General features: G+C 46.5%; 1 protein-coding gene across 9 annotated transcripts in view; it reads right to left on the reverse strand.

The window, feature by feature from the left end:
• Positions 1-14239, reverse strand: part of Wars1 (tryptophanyl-tRNA synthetase 1) — a 31021-nt gene that overhangs the window by 12680 nt on the left and 4102 nt on the right. For 5 of the 9 annotated variants that reach the window (XM_087553511.1, XM_087553515.1, NM_001013170.2 and 2 more), the window contains 4 exon segments: positions 13635-13807; positions 6864-7077; positions 5031-5139; positions 296-415 (listed from right to left, as the gene is read on the reverse strand). In XM_087553511.1, the coding sequence (XP_087409637.1) occupies positions 296-415; positions 5031-5139; positions 6864-7077; positions 13635-13745 (554 nt within the window). In that variant the 5' untranslated portion in view covers positions 13746-13807. 9 annotated transcript variants of the gene reach the window in all.

The raw sequence follows: 14239 nt of genomic DNA on the forward strand, positions 1-14239 counted from the left end.
AGGAGGAATGTCCCTTTATATCAGAATGCCCAAACATCAGGTTTGGACTACAGTGGGCCTACTGTGGCAGGGACAAGCAGTAGGAAGAGGAGTGGAGCAGCATGGGTGACTCCATGGCGGTGTGATCCCCCATCACACCTGGCTCTTACAGGGCGAGCCCAGGTGTAAACCCAGTGAACAGAGCACAGACAGCAAGGTCCTGGCAGCTCAGCCAACAGCAGCAGCCCTCGCTTCTGAGATGCTCTTCAAGTGCCACTGTGGTTTCACTAGGCCAGGTCACACGAGCAATCCTTACTTTGTGAAAATAAATGGGACAAGATGACCCAGATGCATTGCTTCGGAGGAGGGGCCCCTGCCTGTGTACAGGTAAAATGGCTTCTTATTTTCATAGGCATCCAGAATTTGATTCATATCTCTAAAGGAAAAGAGAAAGAAACAGATTTTTTGGCACTCAAGGTCATTTGTTAGTGAAAAGTGTACAGAGATGAACACCATAGATGATGACCACGGTTTGATCTCCCTGGGCCGGGACTACAATGACACAATTAACTCTGTGATGGCTTGTGTGACTAACTGCTTTGGGAAACCAAGTCATGAAGTTGGGAATAGTAATCTCCTAACAACAGGAATCTTACCTGGGCCACATGTGACGGCCCACGCCTTTAATCCCAGTGCTCAGCAGAAGGCAGAGGCAGGTAGAGCTCAGAATTCTGAGGACAGCCTGGTCTATCAGCGAGCTCCAGGACACTCAGTGCCACAGAGTAATGACTCTGTCTCCTAACAGATGTTTTAAAGGTGAGGATGAGTATGCCAAGTATCCACTGGTACTTTCTAGAATGGCTCCAGTGACTGCCTCAAAGAAATGTACTTGGTGCTTTCCACAATCCTTGGGGATGGGAGACTCATCCAGTATCACACACTCCTCCCTTTAGAACCAACCACTCCTGGAACTGTAGAGACCAAGCCTTGACATCTCAGGGTTCCATGCAGGCCTAGCTTGGCGAGGACAGGAGAGTAGGTCCAGGCAGTTTAGGATGAAGTTCCCAGCTGCAGAGCTAACGTGGCACACTGAGAAGAATTTGAGAGTCACCCTTTCTGTCCCAGGATGGGAACACTGTCAGTACCATGGAGGTTGCTCCTTGCTAGCTGAAATCAGCATTAGCTTGAAGGCCTGTTTCTACCTGCAGATGCTGAGATCTGAGGCAGTATCCAGGACAGGTGTGTGTGCGCGCGCGTGCGTGCGTGCGTGCGTGCGTGCGTGCGTGCATGGTGTGTAGTCTAGGTGTGTGGGTAACTTCAGGTATTGTTTCTTAGGAGCCGCTTTTGAGACAGGTTCTCTTCATGGAATCTGGGGCTCACCAAGTAGGGGAGGCTGGCTGACCAGCGAACCCCAGGGATCTAGCTGCCTTTCCGTGTCTCCATCACACCTGTTTTGTTATACAGTCCCAGAGACTGAGCTCAGGTCCTCACGCTTCTAATGCTCTCACAACAAGTACTCACTAAACCATCTCTCTACCCTGGAGCTTGTGTCCTCTTCCTTGGTTTAGGTTTTTTTTTTTTTTGACAGGGACTCACAGTAAAGCTCTGGCTGTCCTGGAACTCACTCTATACCAGGCTGGCCTCGAACTCAGAGCTCCCCCCGCCTCTGCCTCCTGAGTGTCGGGATTGCCCCACTGTGCCCCACCTTCTTTCTTTTCTTTTTTAAAGTCTGTTTTTACTTAAGTGTGTGTGTGTGTGTACATGTGTGTGTATGCACATTTCTGTGTCTGAAACCAACTAAAGGCTGGGAGTGAGCTGTGAGGCTGTTTCTGAGCAGAGGTGCTGCAGACGAAGAATAATAAATAAACCTCCTTCCCTGGGGCTGGACAGGAGAGTCTAGATAACAGTGGGGTACAGCCAGAAGAGGTAATGCCTGACTGCAGTCTTGGTACTCTGGGGTATAGGCAGAAGGGTCAGGAGTTCAGGGAGCTTCAGTTACATAATGAATTAGAGGTCAGCCCAAGCTATCATACCCTGCCTCAAAAAAGAAATGAACAGACAAAAACCATTCTGGTGCTACCTTCTCCCACGATCTAGGGGAAAAGGCCTACCAGTAGTGCTAGCTGCCGGTTTCTGCCTTGTGTATACTGTGTGCTCTGCACATTGAGAGATAGGGAGGGTCTTATTTAGCTCAGCCTGGCCTTGAACTCACTGTGCAGTGGAAGGTGACATTTAACCCCTAATTGGCCAGGACTAGAGGTGCACATCACCTTCTCGTTTCCTGGCTTTCTGAGCCAGGCTCTTGCTGTGTGGCTAAGAGTAGCCTGGGAATCTCATTCCTGCTTCCCCTCCTGGTGCTAACACATGCACAGCACAGGGCTCAAACTCATTCACATATCTTTTTTATTTTGGAGACAGGGTCTCACTATGTAGCCCTGGCTGGTCTCATCTGTCTGCCATTGGGGCCTCTTGACTGCTGGGACGAAGCCACCACACCGGCTTCACACAGTGAATTTTAGTGGGCACATGGAACAGAGAGAAGCCCCGCCCTGAGTTGCTTTTCAAGTGGCCAGAGGGCGTATCATCTGGTCACTGGGCAAAGGCCCATCTCACGCACGCCCTTCCCAAAGGGCCTTGTTAGATGAGCTTGTAGGTGCCTCTTCACAGACAGCATGAGGTAATGGGCTCTGTCAACCTCAGAACGTTCAATGCCTTCCCTGAGCTATTACATAGGAGCACAGTGGCAGGCAGTGAATCTCTAAGATGTCTGAGACTATAAGATCAACACCATGAGACAGCTCAGTGGGCAAAAATGTTTGCTTCAAGCTGAGGACTGGAGCTTGCTTCTTGGGAGAGAACCAAATCCCACAAGCTGTCCTGTGACAGCTACATGCAATGGCTAAACAAACACATACATCCACACAATAATAGATTAGGAAAAGAGCAGAATATCTGCATGGTGTTTTCACCAACAAAAAGAATAAATTATCAATCAGAAAACCCCACAAAGGCAAGTTTGGGAATGTGGGTGTGCCAGTATTCCTAGTAGGACTGTGAGCTCCAGGCTATCCCAGAAAACTAAGACTCTGCCTTGGCATAAGCAACAACAGTTCTAGGCCAGCTAGGGCTGTACAGCTAGACCCCGTCTAATAAACAAACTAAACCCCAAACCCAAGACAGTACTTTAAGATCACAATATTCACCAAACTGGCTAACAGATCTGGAACACCATGTACACTGAAGCCCAGGAGAAAGCTTGCTTTGTGCTCAAGACCAGGCATGGTGGTGCACACAGGTGGGTCAGAACATTACAGGTCACGTTAGCTTCTTCAATAGCCAGTCACTGCCTGCCGTAGGGAGTGACTGGAAAACTTTGGGACTATCAGGTAATGTTTTTGGAATGTTCTAAGCAACCACCAGTAGCAAAGCCAGGAATGGCATCAGATGGCAACTGAGGCCTATGGCAGAGGTCAGCCTGAGTCCCCTCCCACCCCGGTCATGACTTTATTTTGTTCTGAAGTTATTATCACCCTGGAACAACATGGTGTTTCAGGAATGAATCTGTCTCTGGACTATGGTCACTCATATTTATCTTATTTTCCAAGGGGTGAGAACTATGTTTTTGTATTGACAAACCTCTGTTCAAATCTCAGAGGCCTTTTTTCTAGAAAAGAAGAGGCTGGTTTTAAAATTCACACAGAAGTGTAAGGAGCTAAAATAATCTTGAAGAAGAATGGAGCTGGCAGATATATTTTAACTCAGAATTTGCTGGACTTGCTCTCTTTCTATTTCGGAGATAGGGTCCTCAAGTTTCCTAGACTGGCCTTGAATTGTCTATGCGGTCACAGATGACTCTGAACTTCTGTTCCTCCTGCTTCTACCTCTTTAGTGTGGGGATTGTGGGTGTGCCCCTCACCCAGTTTTGGGAGACTGCTGACAGGGAGGATTCTCTGCTGGGAGATAAAAACCTCTGTACTGAGACACCAGCAGTAGTCAATACTTTGCAAACGTTAAACACACACACACACACACACACACACACACACACACACACACACACACACACACACGTGCGCGACAGGGTTTCTTTATGTATCTGGCTATCCTGAAACTATGTAGACCAGGCTGGCATCAAACTCACAGTGAATCCCTGCCTCTGTCTCCTGAGTGCTGGGATTAAGGGTATGTGCTACCACACCTGGCCACAACTTTTTTTTTTCTTTTTTCTTTTTTTTCGGAGCTGGGGACTGATGGCCACAACTTTTTAAATTGTATTTTATGAATGTATTTGTGTTTCTGTGTATGTGTGTTCATACCATGGACTTAATGTCAAAGGACATTCTGAGGGAGTCTGCTTTTCTCTCCTTTCCCCTTATGGTCCTGGGAACAGCACTCAGTAGCATTGAGTCTGGCTTGGCAGTAGGCACCTTTACCTGCTGACCCATCTCACTGGCCCAATTAAGAAAATACTGACTGTGGACTGAGCAGGACCCAGAACCCTCTGCAGATATGCTGTGAAACATTTGGGTGGGAATGTTCTTTTCTGAGTGCTCGTTGAAGCACAAGTAGAACAGAACACCCCGACCTCAGGTCATCAGTTCCATGAACTGAGCTGAGGAAAAGCAATCTGTGGGATGGAAGAGGCAAGAAGTCTTCTAGAACTTGCCCTTCTTGATGTTATCTGCACAGAATTTATGGTCCAAAGCAGGGATTCTCTGCCCCAAGGGCTCAGCTGTAAATGTCTCTTGATGTCATTCATGAGGGGAGGATGAGCATGGGTAACTTCAGGAAGCCTCCTGCTTACTGTGTGGGAAGTCCTGCCGTTGGAGGGACACGCCCTTGCTCTCACGTCCTTTTATAATTCACAGCACAGAATAGGACTGCATGTTAGGGATGACCTCCACTGTAAAGTGGGTGTTCACAAAAGCTGAGGCCTTGCAGGGATGAGGTGATTCCACAATGAGTTACTACAGCAGCCTCACTTTGCCCAGGTGCCAGGCCCCCCCAGCATCCCCAGTTCTATGAACCCAGAGCAGAAGGAGGGTCCTGACCGGTGGGAGAAGAAGATGCCCCGGCGCAGGAAGCGGTGTGGCCTTTGGCCCGTGGCTCGCTCGATTCGGTTTATCAGCTCCTTGTCAATTTTGCTGCTTCCAAACTGAACTGCAAAAAACACCAGGAAACAGAAGAGATGACTTTCTTAGATGCAAAAGGCTTAGTAACCTGTCTCAATGACCCTGGTCTCCTTAGGCTCTGGGCTGTAATGCTTACCCCCACAGACAGGGAAAGGACCTTTGTAGCAAAACAGCGAAAGGGGTACACCATACACTGTATGCTATTTGCCTGAGTCTAGACTGTGATGGGAATGCACTCAGAAAGCAGTCTTGCTGCTAATTCAGACAGACAGACAGACAGACAGACAGACAGACAGACAGACAGACACACACACACACACACACACACACACACACACTCTCCTTAAGGTGTAGCTTACCCTGACAACAGCTACAATTCCCACATTTCTCAAACTGCTGACTTAAGATTCATGTTGGTCCTGAAGAGACTCTCCCCTCAGTGACAGTCTATGTTTTAGGTTGCTGAAGTAGTTCTTTTTTTTTTTTTTTTTTTTTGTTCTTTTTTTCTGGAGCTGGGGACCGAACCCAGGGCCTTGCACTTCCTAGGCAAGCGCTCTACCACTGAGCTAAATCCCCAACCCCATGGTTGCTGAAGTAGTTCTGATGGAGACATAAACACCTCAGTGGTTTCTTCCTTGACAACTGTCAATGACACCCGTGGACAGCCAGCGCCTGAGGAAGCGTGTGATGGTGAGCCCTAGTGAGCCCTTGGTAGCACACAAGCCGACTGTGATGGAGCTCTCCAGTTCTGAAAGAGCTCTCACACTAGGGAAACCTACCAGGTTGCTCGCATCAGATCCCAATTTTGAAATATGTCATTTTGTGTCATTTAAAACTTTGGTCTCTTGGGGCATAATCGATGTGTCCCAGGCTGTCACTGAACTATGGCCAAGGATTACCTTGAACTCCTGACCCTTTCGCCTGCACTCTTAATTGCTCATAACAGGCATGAGCCGCCATGTTGGTTTATTGTTATCTAATTTTAAATTCTTTGTGACTATAATATACAATCCAGGATCTATTTGTTTCTGATATTGAAGCCTTTTACTTAGAAGTAACTCCAATAGAAATAACTCAAAATTTAAAAATATCATATATATCCAAAGATACTGAAATTACTATGTTTAAAGAAGTATCTTAATTTCTATTGACATACTCACAAGATGGAATCTACCCATGTGTTTCTGAACAAAGCAAATGTGATGTATATACAGACACACACACACACACACACACACATACACACACAGAGTACAACACAGCTGTGAAAGGAAGTAGAATCCTGTTATCTACAATAGAGCTTAACCCCAAGAACAAGCTAGATCAGGAGTCACAGAAGATCAAATACTATAGGATCTCATCCTATGTGGGATCTAAAGGTAGAGTACAAGGCAGGGGAAGAGAATGGGGAAAGGCTGTCCCAGCGAGATTAGTGAATTCTGATGGGCCACCAACAGTGAGTGGATGCCATCAACAAGATGCATTATGTATTTCACAATAGCTACCAGAGAGAACTTAAATACCAGCAAGAAAAAGATTGTTGGTGCCGATAACCATGTCTAGTATCCTGATTTTGGCATTAGGGTACACATATACACAATCATCCTGTCCAAAGAATATACACAATTACTGTGCCAATTGAAAACGCATAGAAGTTTGCCAAAGCGCACTTATTCAGAAATGCCAACGAGGAGGACACAGCAGTCCCTACTAGACACTGAGGGGCTGTGAAGGAGGCGGGTGATGACTCACCAATGAGTTTGTCGTAGTCGATGCCTTTTGCGCTGCTTGTCCGCACCGTCCATGGATCCACAAAATCCTCGCTGGCTTTTGTGGCATCTGGGTCACCATTACTCCCAGCTGTTGAATTCCCAGGAGGGCAGCCAGCCTTGTATTCCTCCCCCATGGCAGTCTTATAGTTCATTTTTAATGACAACAACATCTTTACTGCAGACTCAATCTCATCCTAAAGGGAAAACAAGGTGAAGTTCAAATGCTGACAAGGTCTGCAGAAAAGCAGACAGGTGGCAGGCGCTGTGCAAGGCCTTTTACACACATCGCCTGTGTAGTTCTACAACAGCCTTGGCAAGGGCTTGCTGAGGACTATGGGGGCCAGGGAGTTGTCCTGAACAGGCAGGGAACTGGGCTCAGGTATAGCTTACACTTGTGTGATACTCTAGTGCTACAGATTATGACTAGAACCAAATGGGGCAGTAGCTGTGACTCAGAACACACTATTGTTTATGACAAGGTGTGTGTGCGACAGCTCCTTTAATGGAGCTCAGAGTGCACACTGCACCATGTTACATCCTGCACAGCTGAGAATGAAAATTTACAGACACAACCTAAGAGGCCAGAGGAGAGGTGATGGCAACTCAAAGGCACATCCGTCAAGAAGGCAGAAGGCAGGGAAAAGTGTGGACCGAGGGATGCTCAGAGACAGGGACAGCGCAGCATGACACAGTCTCATCAAGCTATTTCTTAAGCTTTATTTTTATTTGATGTGTATGAGTATTTGCCCTATGTATGCATGTATGTATGTATGTATGTGCCATATGTACCTGTGAAGGCCAAAAGAGGGCACTGGGCCTCCTAGCATTGGAGTTATCTTTGTGAGTTATCATTGGGTGCTGAGAACCAACCCAGTCAGTTCCTCTGTAAGAGAAGCAAAGGCTCTTAACTGCTGAGCCATCTTTCTAGCTAACCAGGCTGTTTCTAGTGTCTCCATGCCATGATTCCTGCAACCCCAACACTTGGGAGGTATAGACAGGGGGATCAGGAGGTCTAAATCATTCCTGGCAATACAGAAAGTTGGAGGACAGTCTGGTTACATAAGACTTTATTTTTTTAAAAAAAGAAGTAAAAAGAGAAAAGGAGAGAGTAGCAGCAGCAATTGTAAGCTGTATCCCTAGGCCCTCTGGAAACTTAGTGAGGATCCCTTTTCCAGGTGCTCACAGTGGCCACTCCAGAAGCTTCAAAGAACAGGCCTAAGTAAGGTGAGCAAATCATGAGTGACCTCAAGCTCTAGACTGGTAACTGCCATAGCTGGATTAGACAGACCACAGAGACTATGCAGTCTAATTTGCTCGCCTAGGGAAACACACACATTTCTACTTAGACTTTATGCACCATTACTGTAAATGGGCTGCCTGGGGAAGAAAATCATGACTCCAACCTCACTTAGAGCGCAGTTCACCGGTACAGGACCCCGGCTAAAGGGAGCTAGGGTTCCATAGTGCACAGTGCTTCACAAACTACACTTATCTAGAATTTGTTATCAAAATGAGTTTACCTCATGCAGTCAATAACTCCATGTTTATAGCTCACACAAGCAAGCAGATGCCGTCCTAGGCTCAGCACTGGAAAGGAAATAAATGTTTAACAAGTTTCATCTGCACAATTATCTGCGGCAGACTTGCCTTGCTCTGAAGCACACAGCAAATGGTATCTTTTAATTACTGACTGCTGACAATTTATACTCTTTCTGATCCGATTCTGGAAAGAGGAAACATTTAACCTTATCCCTGCTCAGGGAACTTCTGTAGCCCAGAATAAAAGCAGACCTGCCTGACTTGCTTCCCTTTTCAGTGTACTGTGGTCTAGGACATGGAGACTCAACTTAAAAGCCAGTGTTCTAATGGTGTCAAACTCGGGAGACAGAGGCAGGGGAATCTCTGTGTCTGTGTGTTCCAGAGCAGCCAGGGCTACCAGCCAGATCCTGTCTCAGAATGAGGATGAAAAAAAAGGGAGTACTAATTAAAAACATTACATACAGTGTTACTGAAATTTAATGTTCGACTGACAGAAATGCCACTGTTAGCCTTCTAAAGTAGGTTTGCAGGAGAAATGATAGATACTTGGGTCTTTTGTGTATTTTAGACCTTTGCCTGAAAACCATTTGTCCTAGTTCACTGAGCCCACCTGGTGAGTTCTGGATAATCAGGTGTTTGGACATGACTTTCTCTTTACTGTCGCAGACCACCCAGGCGAGTGCGTCAGCAGAGGGACCAAGGCTTGGATTTCAGGTAGAGAACGGATTCGGTGTGACAGACAGACACAAACTCGAGGTGTGTGCTGCTACGAAAAGCTTTACTTTTTGGTGTAGATTTAAGCAGTTAGAACATCATAATTGGCAGTCATCCAGCTCTTATTCATTACCCCACCAATGTCCCTTACAGAGAGAAAAGCTAAACACAAACATACAGTCTAGGAAACAGTTCTCAACTGCAAACAATAGTTTAAAAAACTGCAGTTATACTGCCAGATTTGTGGTCACCAGGTATGCATTCATCATTTATCTTTGTCATAATAAAGTTTAAACTCTATATTTATGGCCCCTCAGAATAATAAGGAAACTTTTGTAAGCATAGTTAACCCTTGATAAGTTTGTTCAACTTGATGGAACTTGTCTATGATCTTTCTAAAAGAATCATTACTATTCTGAATCATGCTAAACAAAACTTATCTAAAAGGGGGGAAAGGCTATTCTGGAACAGTCATGTTGTTAGTAATTGCAGTTAATTTCTCTCCTATTTACTGGGAACTAGTGGGTGCAGCAGTTGAGTTCATTGCAGCTGTTGAGTTCATCAGGATCATGATGGTGTGAGACGTTTCCGTCTCTGAACTCTCAGTTCCTGAGACATCTAAAGGTACACGACCATCTTCCCACACTGCTATATTCTTAAAATCAGATATTATTGACAGCTTCAAGTTGCTAAGATCACCAAGGCTACAACACAGAAGGTACCTCCATTGCAAGCATAGACCCTAGTCATCATCTTTTTGTAGGGAGACTGCTAGGACCTCCAGGAGGCCAAGGCATTCCAGGCACAGGCCTCTGTTCTGGACAGAAACGAAACACAAGAGCTTCACGTCACACAGACTCCACTGGAGTGGGTGTGGCACTTTACACCACTTATTTCCTTTAAAATGTAATGGTTTGCTCAGCCTAATGACCAACCAATGAATGTGAGGTGGACGGCACCAGCCGGTAGCATGAACAGTCGTGCGAGAAGACAGACAGATGGAAAGCAGCAGTGGAGGAGGACATGGAGACCTAAGAGTGGAGGCAGCAAAAGACCATGAAGTGCTTTTGCTGCCATTGAAGACGTAGACTGACCAGCTCCTAAAACCCACTATTAGAAAGCTCCTTAAAGGGCTGGAGAGATGGCTCAGCGGTTAAGAGCACCCGACTGCTCTTCCAGAGGTCATGAGTTCAATTCCCAGCAACCACATGGTGGCTCACAACCATCTGTAAAGAGATCTGATGCCCTCTTCTGGTGTATCTGAAGACAGCTACAGTGTACTTATATATAATAAATAAATAAATCTTTAAAAAAAAAAAAAAAGAAAGCTCCTTAAAAAGGACAACCCCAGAAGACAAATAAACAGGAACAGGTGGCAGCTATAGGACCCAGAAGGTGGCAAGTTCAGGGGCAACTGAGATACTGAACACATGAGAAAAAGAAAAGCTGAGAAGGGCTGGTTTGGAGGGCAGTGAGCCCACTTCACAGCACAGACTACCAGAGACCCAGGCATCGGAGATGGAGTAATGACATACGGGCAATAACAGGAAAGCCGGCTTTCTGTTCAGGAAACAGTTCAGCCCATGCCTAGGGCCTCGGTTCTCTCAGAAGTTTCCATGGGAAGACAGTGGTATGAAGACCAGAGACTGCCATATATAACAGTGGGAAGTATACCAACACCAGCACTCACACTCCCTGGATAGCCCATCACAGTGAATATGATTTCCGGAAAAAAAGAGGTTAATACTTTGAACACAAAGATTCCTCAACCGAAACAAGTTCCACAGCTATCGAGGAAAGGGGCCATACATAGGACAGCTGACAACTGTCTCCAAGGCTTTGAGTAGATGGCAAGCTACAGTACACATGTGCGATGCCTGTGATGTGAGAGGGACGGGAAGACTCTGGGCACACAGGGCAGAGAGCACCAGGAGCTCTGATTACCCACTCAGTGAACTAAGGAGCACGTGCAAGGGACGCCTGGGAGCTTACAGCAGGAGAAAGGGAGGACAGCAGGGGGAGGAGCTGCCCTCAAAGAACAGAAAGAAATGGGAAGTGGCAGCAAGAAATACGAAAGCTGGAGGAGTGGTTTCTGACCTAAGAACAGAAAAGAAGAGTACCAAACAGATCAAATGAACAATATGGTTTCTGAGAACTAAAGTTTACAAGGAGTACTGGTCCTATCTCTGGAATGTCTGAGCACAAGAACAGAAGGACTCCAATGTCCCTAGTGAGCACAACAAAATGCACTGACAATGGTGACCAAGCCACAGGGACCACATTTGAAGGGAAGTTAAGTGTGGTTTCCCATCACTCTAGTGTAAGCCATCAGGAGGCAGAGGCAGGAAGATCAGAAGTTCATAGGTATCCTTGCAGGTTGAGGTTAGGCTGGACCACATTGAGATTCTGTGAGAGACAAAAATGAAACAACAGAATTCTAAGGGAAAGTCGCCTCCATCTCAGAACTCCACACCTAGCTTAGCCATCAATCAAACCTTTGGAAAGGTAAATTGACAGAGGTCCTGCAAGACTGCCCAAGACGCTACCTTTACATAGTAGCTGCTGTGTGTTAAGAATTCAACGCCCGGGGAAGAGCCATGATAGTCCTACATTGCTTAATGGTGGGGATGACGTATGAGAAACGTGTCATTAAGCATCCACACATCAGTGCGCTAACCTAGATGGTACAGGCCCACTACTTGACTGATGTGAGCTTTGATGCAGTCAAGAGACTGGATAAACATGGGGTACACATGGGGTACAGGGGCTTCTGCCAAGGTAGAAACCTTGCTATTAAGTAAGTGGGCATACAAGCTTAATGATAAATGAACACACACACTAGGCCTGAATACCTGTCCTTAGGCTGTGACAGCTAACTCTTAGGGTCACCTTGATTGGACTTGATATCACCCAGGTGACACTGATGGGTGTGTCTGTCAAGATGTTTCCACAGTGGTTTATCAGGTGAGGGAAGATCCACCTAGAATGTAGGTAGTACCATCCCATGGCTTGGGGTATCAGACAGATGCATCTGACACCATGAGGGAGTGGACCCTCAAACTGTGTGATAAGAAAAACTCTTCCTCTCTGAAGCTGGTGTTCTGGGTCAGACATCTGGATACAGAAATGAGAAAAGTAGCTAAGACAGTGGCAGAATGCTTCCTTAGCATGTGCCACATGCCATCGTCCAAAACCAACCAAACAACTCTCACCCAACAGGAAACAAAAGCTCAAATTATACAAAAGTAACTCAAGTACAAACACTATGTTGACTGTGTTCACAACCTATCAGACCCTAGCGTCTTTGACTGTGTTATGTGGTGGCTGGCAACGGCATTATGAAGAACACAGAAAAGGCCGGGCAAACAGAAATTAAGGCAAACATTAACCCTAGAGAAAACAGAAGGTGGGAAGGGAAGGGAGGGGAAGGGAAGGGAAAGGGCTCATGCTACAGTTGACGTTCAGCTGTCTATGTGTTGACACCGTGTGATAACGCCTGGACTAACACTGACAGAACTAGAACTGCGACATATCCCGGCAGCTGGAGGACGGGAATGTGCATGAAAGCAGGAATCTCTTGTGGCCTGGGCCAAAGTCCCAGACTTGAAATTAGGAAAGGAGGGGCATAGTAGGCAATCCAGTAAACCTTAAGAGAATCAGCGGTAAACTGAAAACGTCTGTGCATGAGCAGAGCTGGGGAGAACAGGCTGGAAGGCCCTGGTGCTCAGGACCTTTAGCTGTGGGTTCTGTATCCTTGGGTTCAACTAACACAGGGCAGGACCTACTAAACACAGAGAGGTTCTTCATCTGCACTGAGGATGCACACATTCCACCTGTCACTTTATTCACTGTCAACTTGACAGGATGAAGAAGTGCCCTGGAAATAATCCTCTACCCAGGTCTAAAAGACAGCTTTAGACAGGGCTAATTAAGGTGGGAGACACACCCTAATGTAGGTGGTGTTACTCCATAGAGAAAGAGAGCTGGGCGCAGATGCTCTTCTCTATCTCTTGACAGTGACTCGATATGACCAGCTGGCTCACAGTCCTGCCTCTATGCTCTCCCTGCCATGAAGGACTAACCTTACACTGTGAGACAAACACACTCTCTTCCTAAAGTTGCTTTTGTCCTGCATTTTGTCATAGCAACAGACAAAAAGGTAACTACTATATCCTCTACAGATATAGTATAGCAACAAACACAAAACCCCAACCCCAACCAACCAATGAAAAGACATAGGGCATTGCAACTGTTACACAGAGCACACACAACACTAAGAAGGCCTACAGTACCGGGCAGATCACATGTGAATCCTATACTGTTTTACCTAAGACTCTGGCATCTTTGAGATCTGTGGAGCAGTTCCCTACAGTACAAAGGCCATGCACAAACACAGGCATAAGAACAACACTGAACTCAGCAGACTATACCCAGACAGCTGTGCAGGTGTGGACGCTTGCTCAGGTGCACGGATTGGAGAGCCCGACAAATCACCTACTTTTGGTGCATTTCCAGCTTTGAGGGACCTCACGAGCTCCCCTTGAGCAGCTATGCTGTTGAAGAGCTCCAGTGGAGAGGTGCAGGACTCGCCACTGGGCATGTCTGCCATCTTCTAGGACCTAGGCCTGCAGCTGGCGTGTGAGAAGTGTGTTCAGCAGTTGAGACAGGACTCTGTGGAGAGAAAATGAAATGGGAGATGAGGGTGGGCGCCATGAGCAGACTGCTGTAGCTGTGCTTCCTTTACAGCACTCAACCTTTCAGAGAGATGTGGTCACTGAGCTGTAACAGAGAACGGGGCAACAGGACATTCATGCAAAGAGTTAAGGAGAAATCTGGGGATCATAAAAAGCGCAGCATCCATGCTGACAAGGAGAACTAAAGGCATTAGTGGGAAGTACTAATGAGGCCAGCACAGGAGGGCCTTCTTGTAAACAGTAAGTTGGCACGGGGTGATGTTTGCTCCCATCTGGTGCCCAGAAGAGAGGAAATCATGTTTGCTTGGAATAGAAACACACTTTAGTAAGGCTACATCCACCACACCAAAACACTTTGCAAAATCTTATTTGTTCTTTATCTTTACTACCTGGGAATATCTCTCAGGCC

The sequence above is a fragment of the Rattus norvegicus genome, chromosome 6 (genome assembly GCF_021556685.1).
Source record: "Rattus norvegicus strain SHRSP/BbbUtx chromosome 6, alternate assembly SHRSP_T2T, whole genome shotgun sequence".
NCBI classification, from domain to species: Eukaryota; Metazoa; Chordata; class Mammalia; order Rodentia; family Muridae; genus Rattus; species Rattus norvegicus.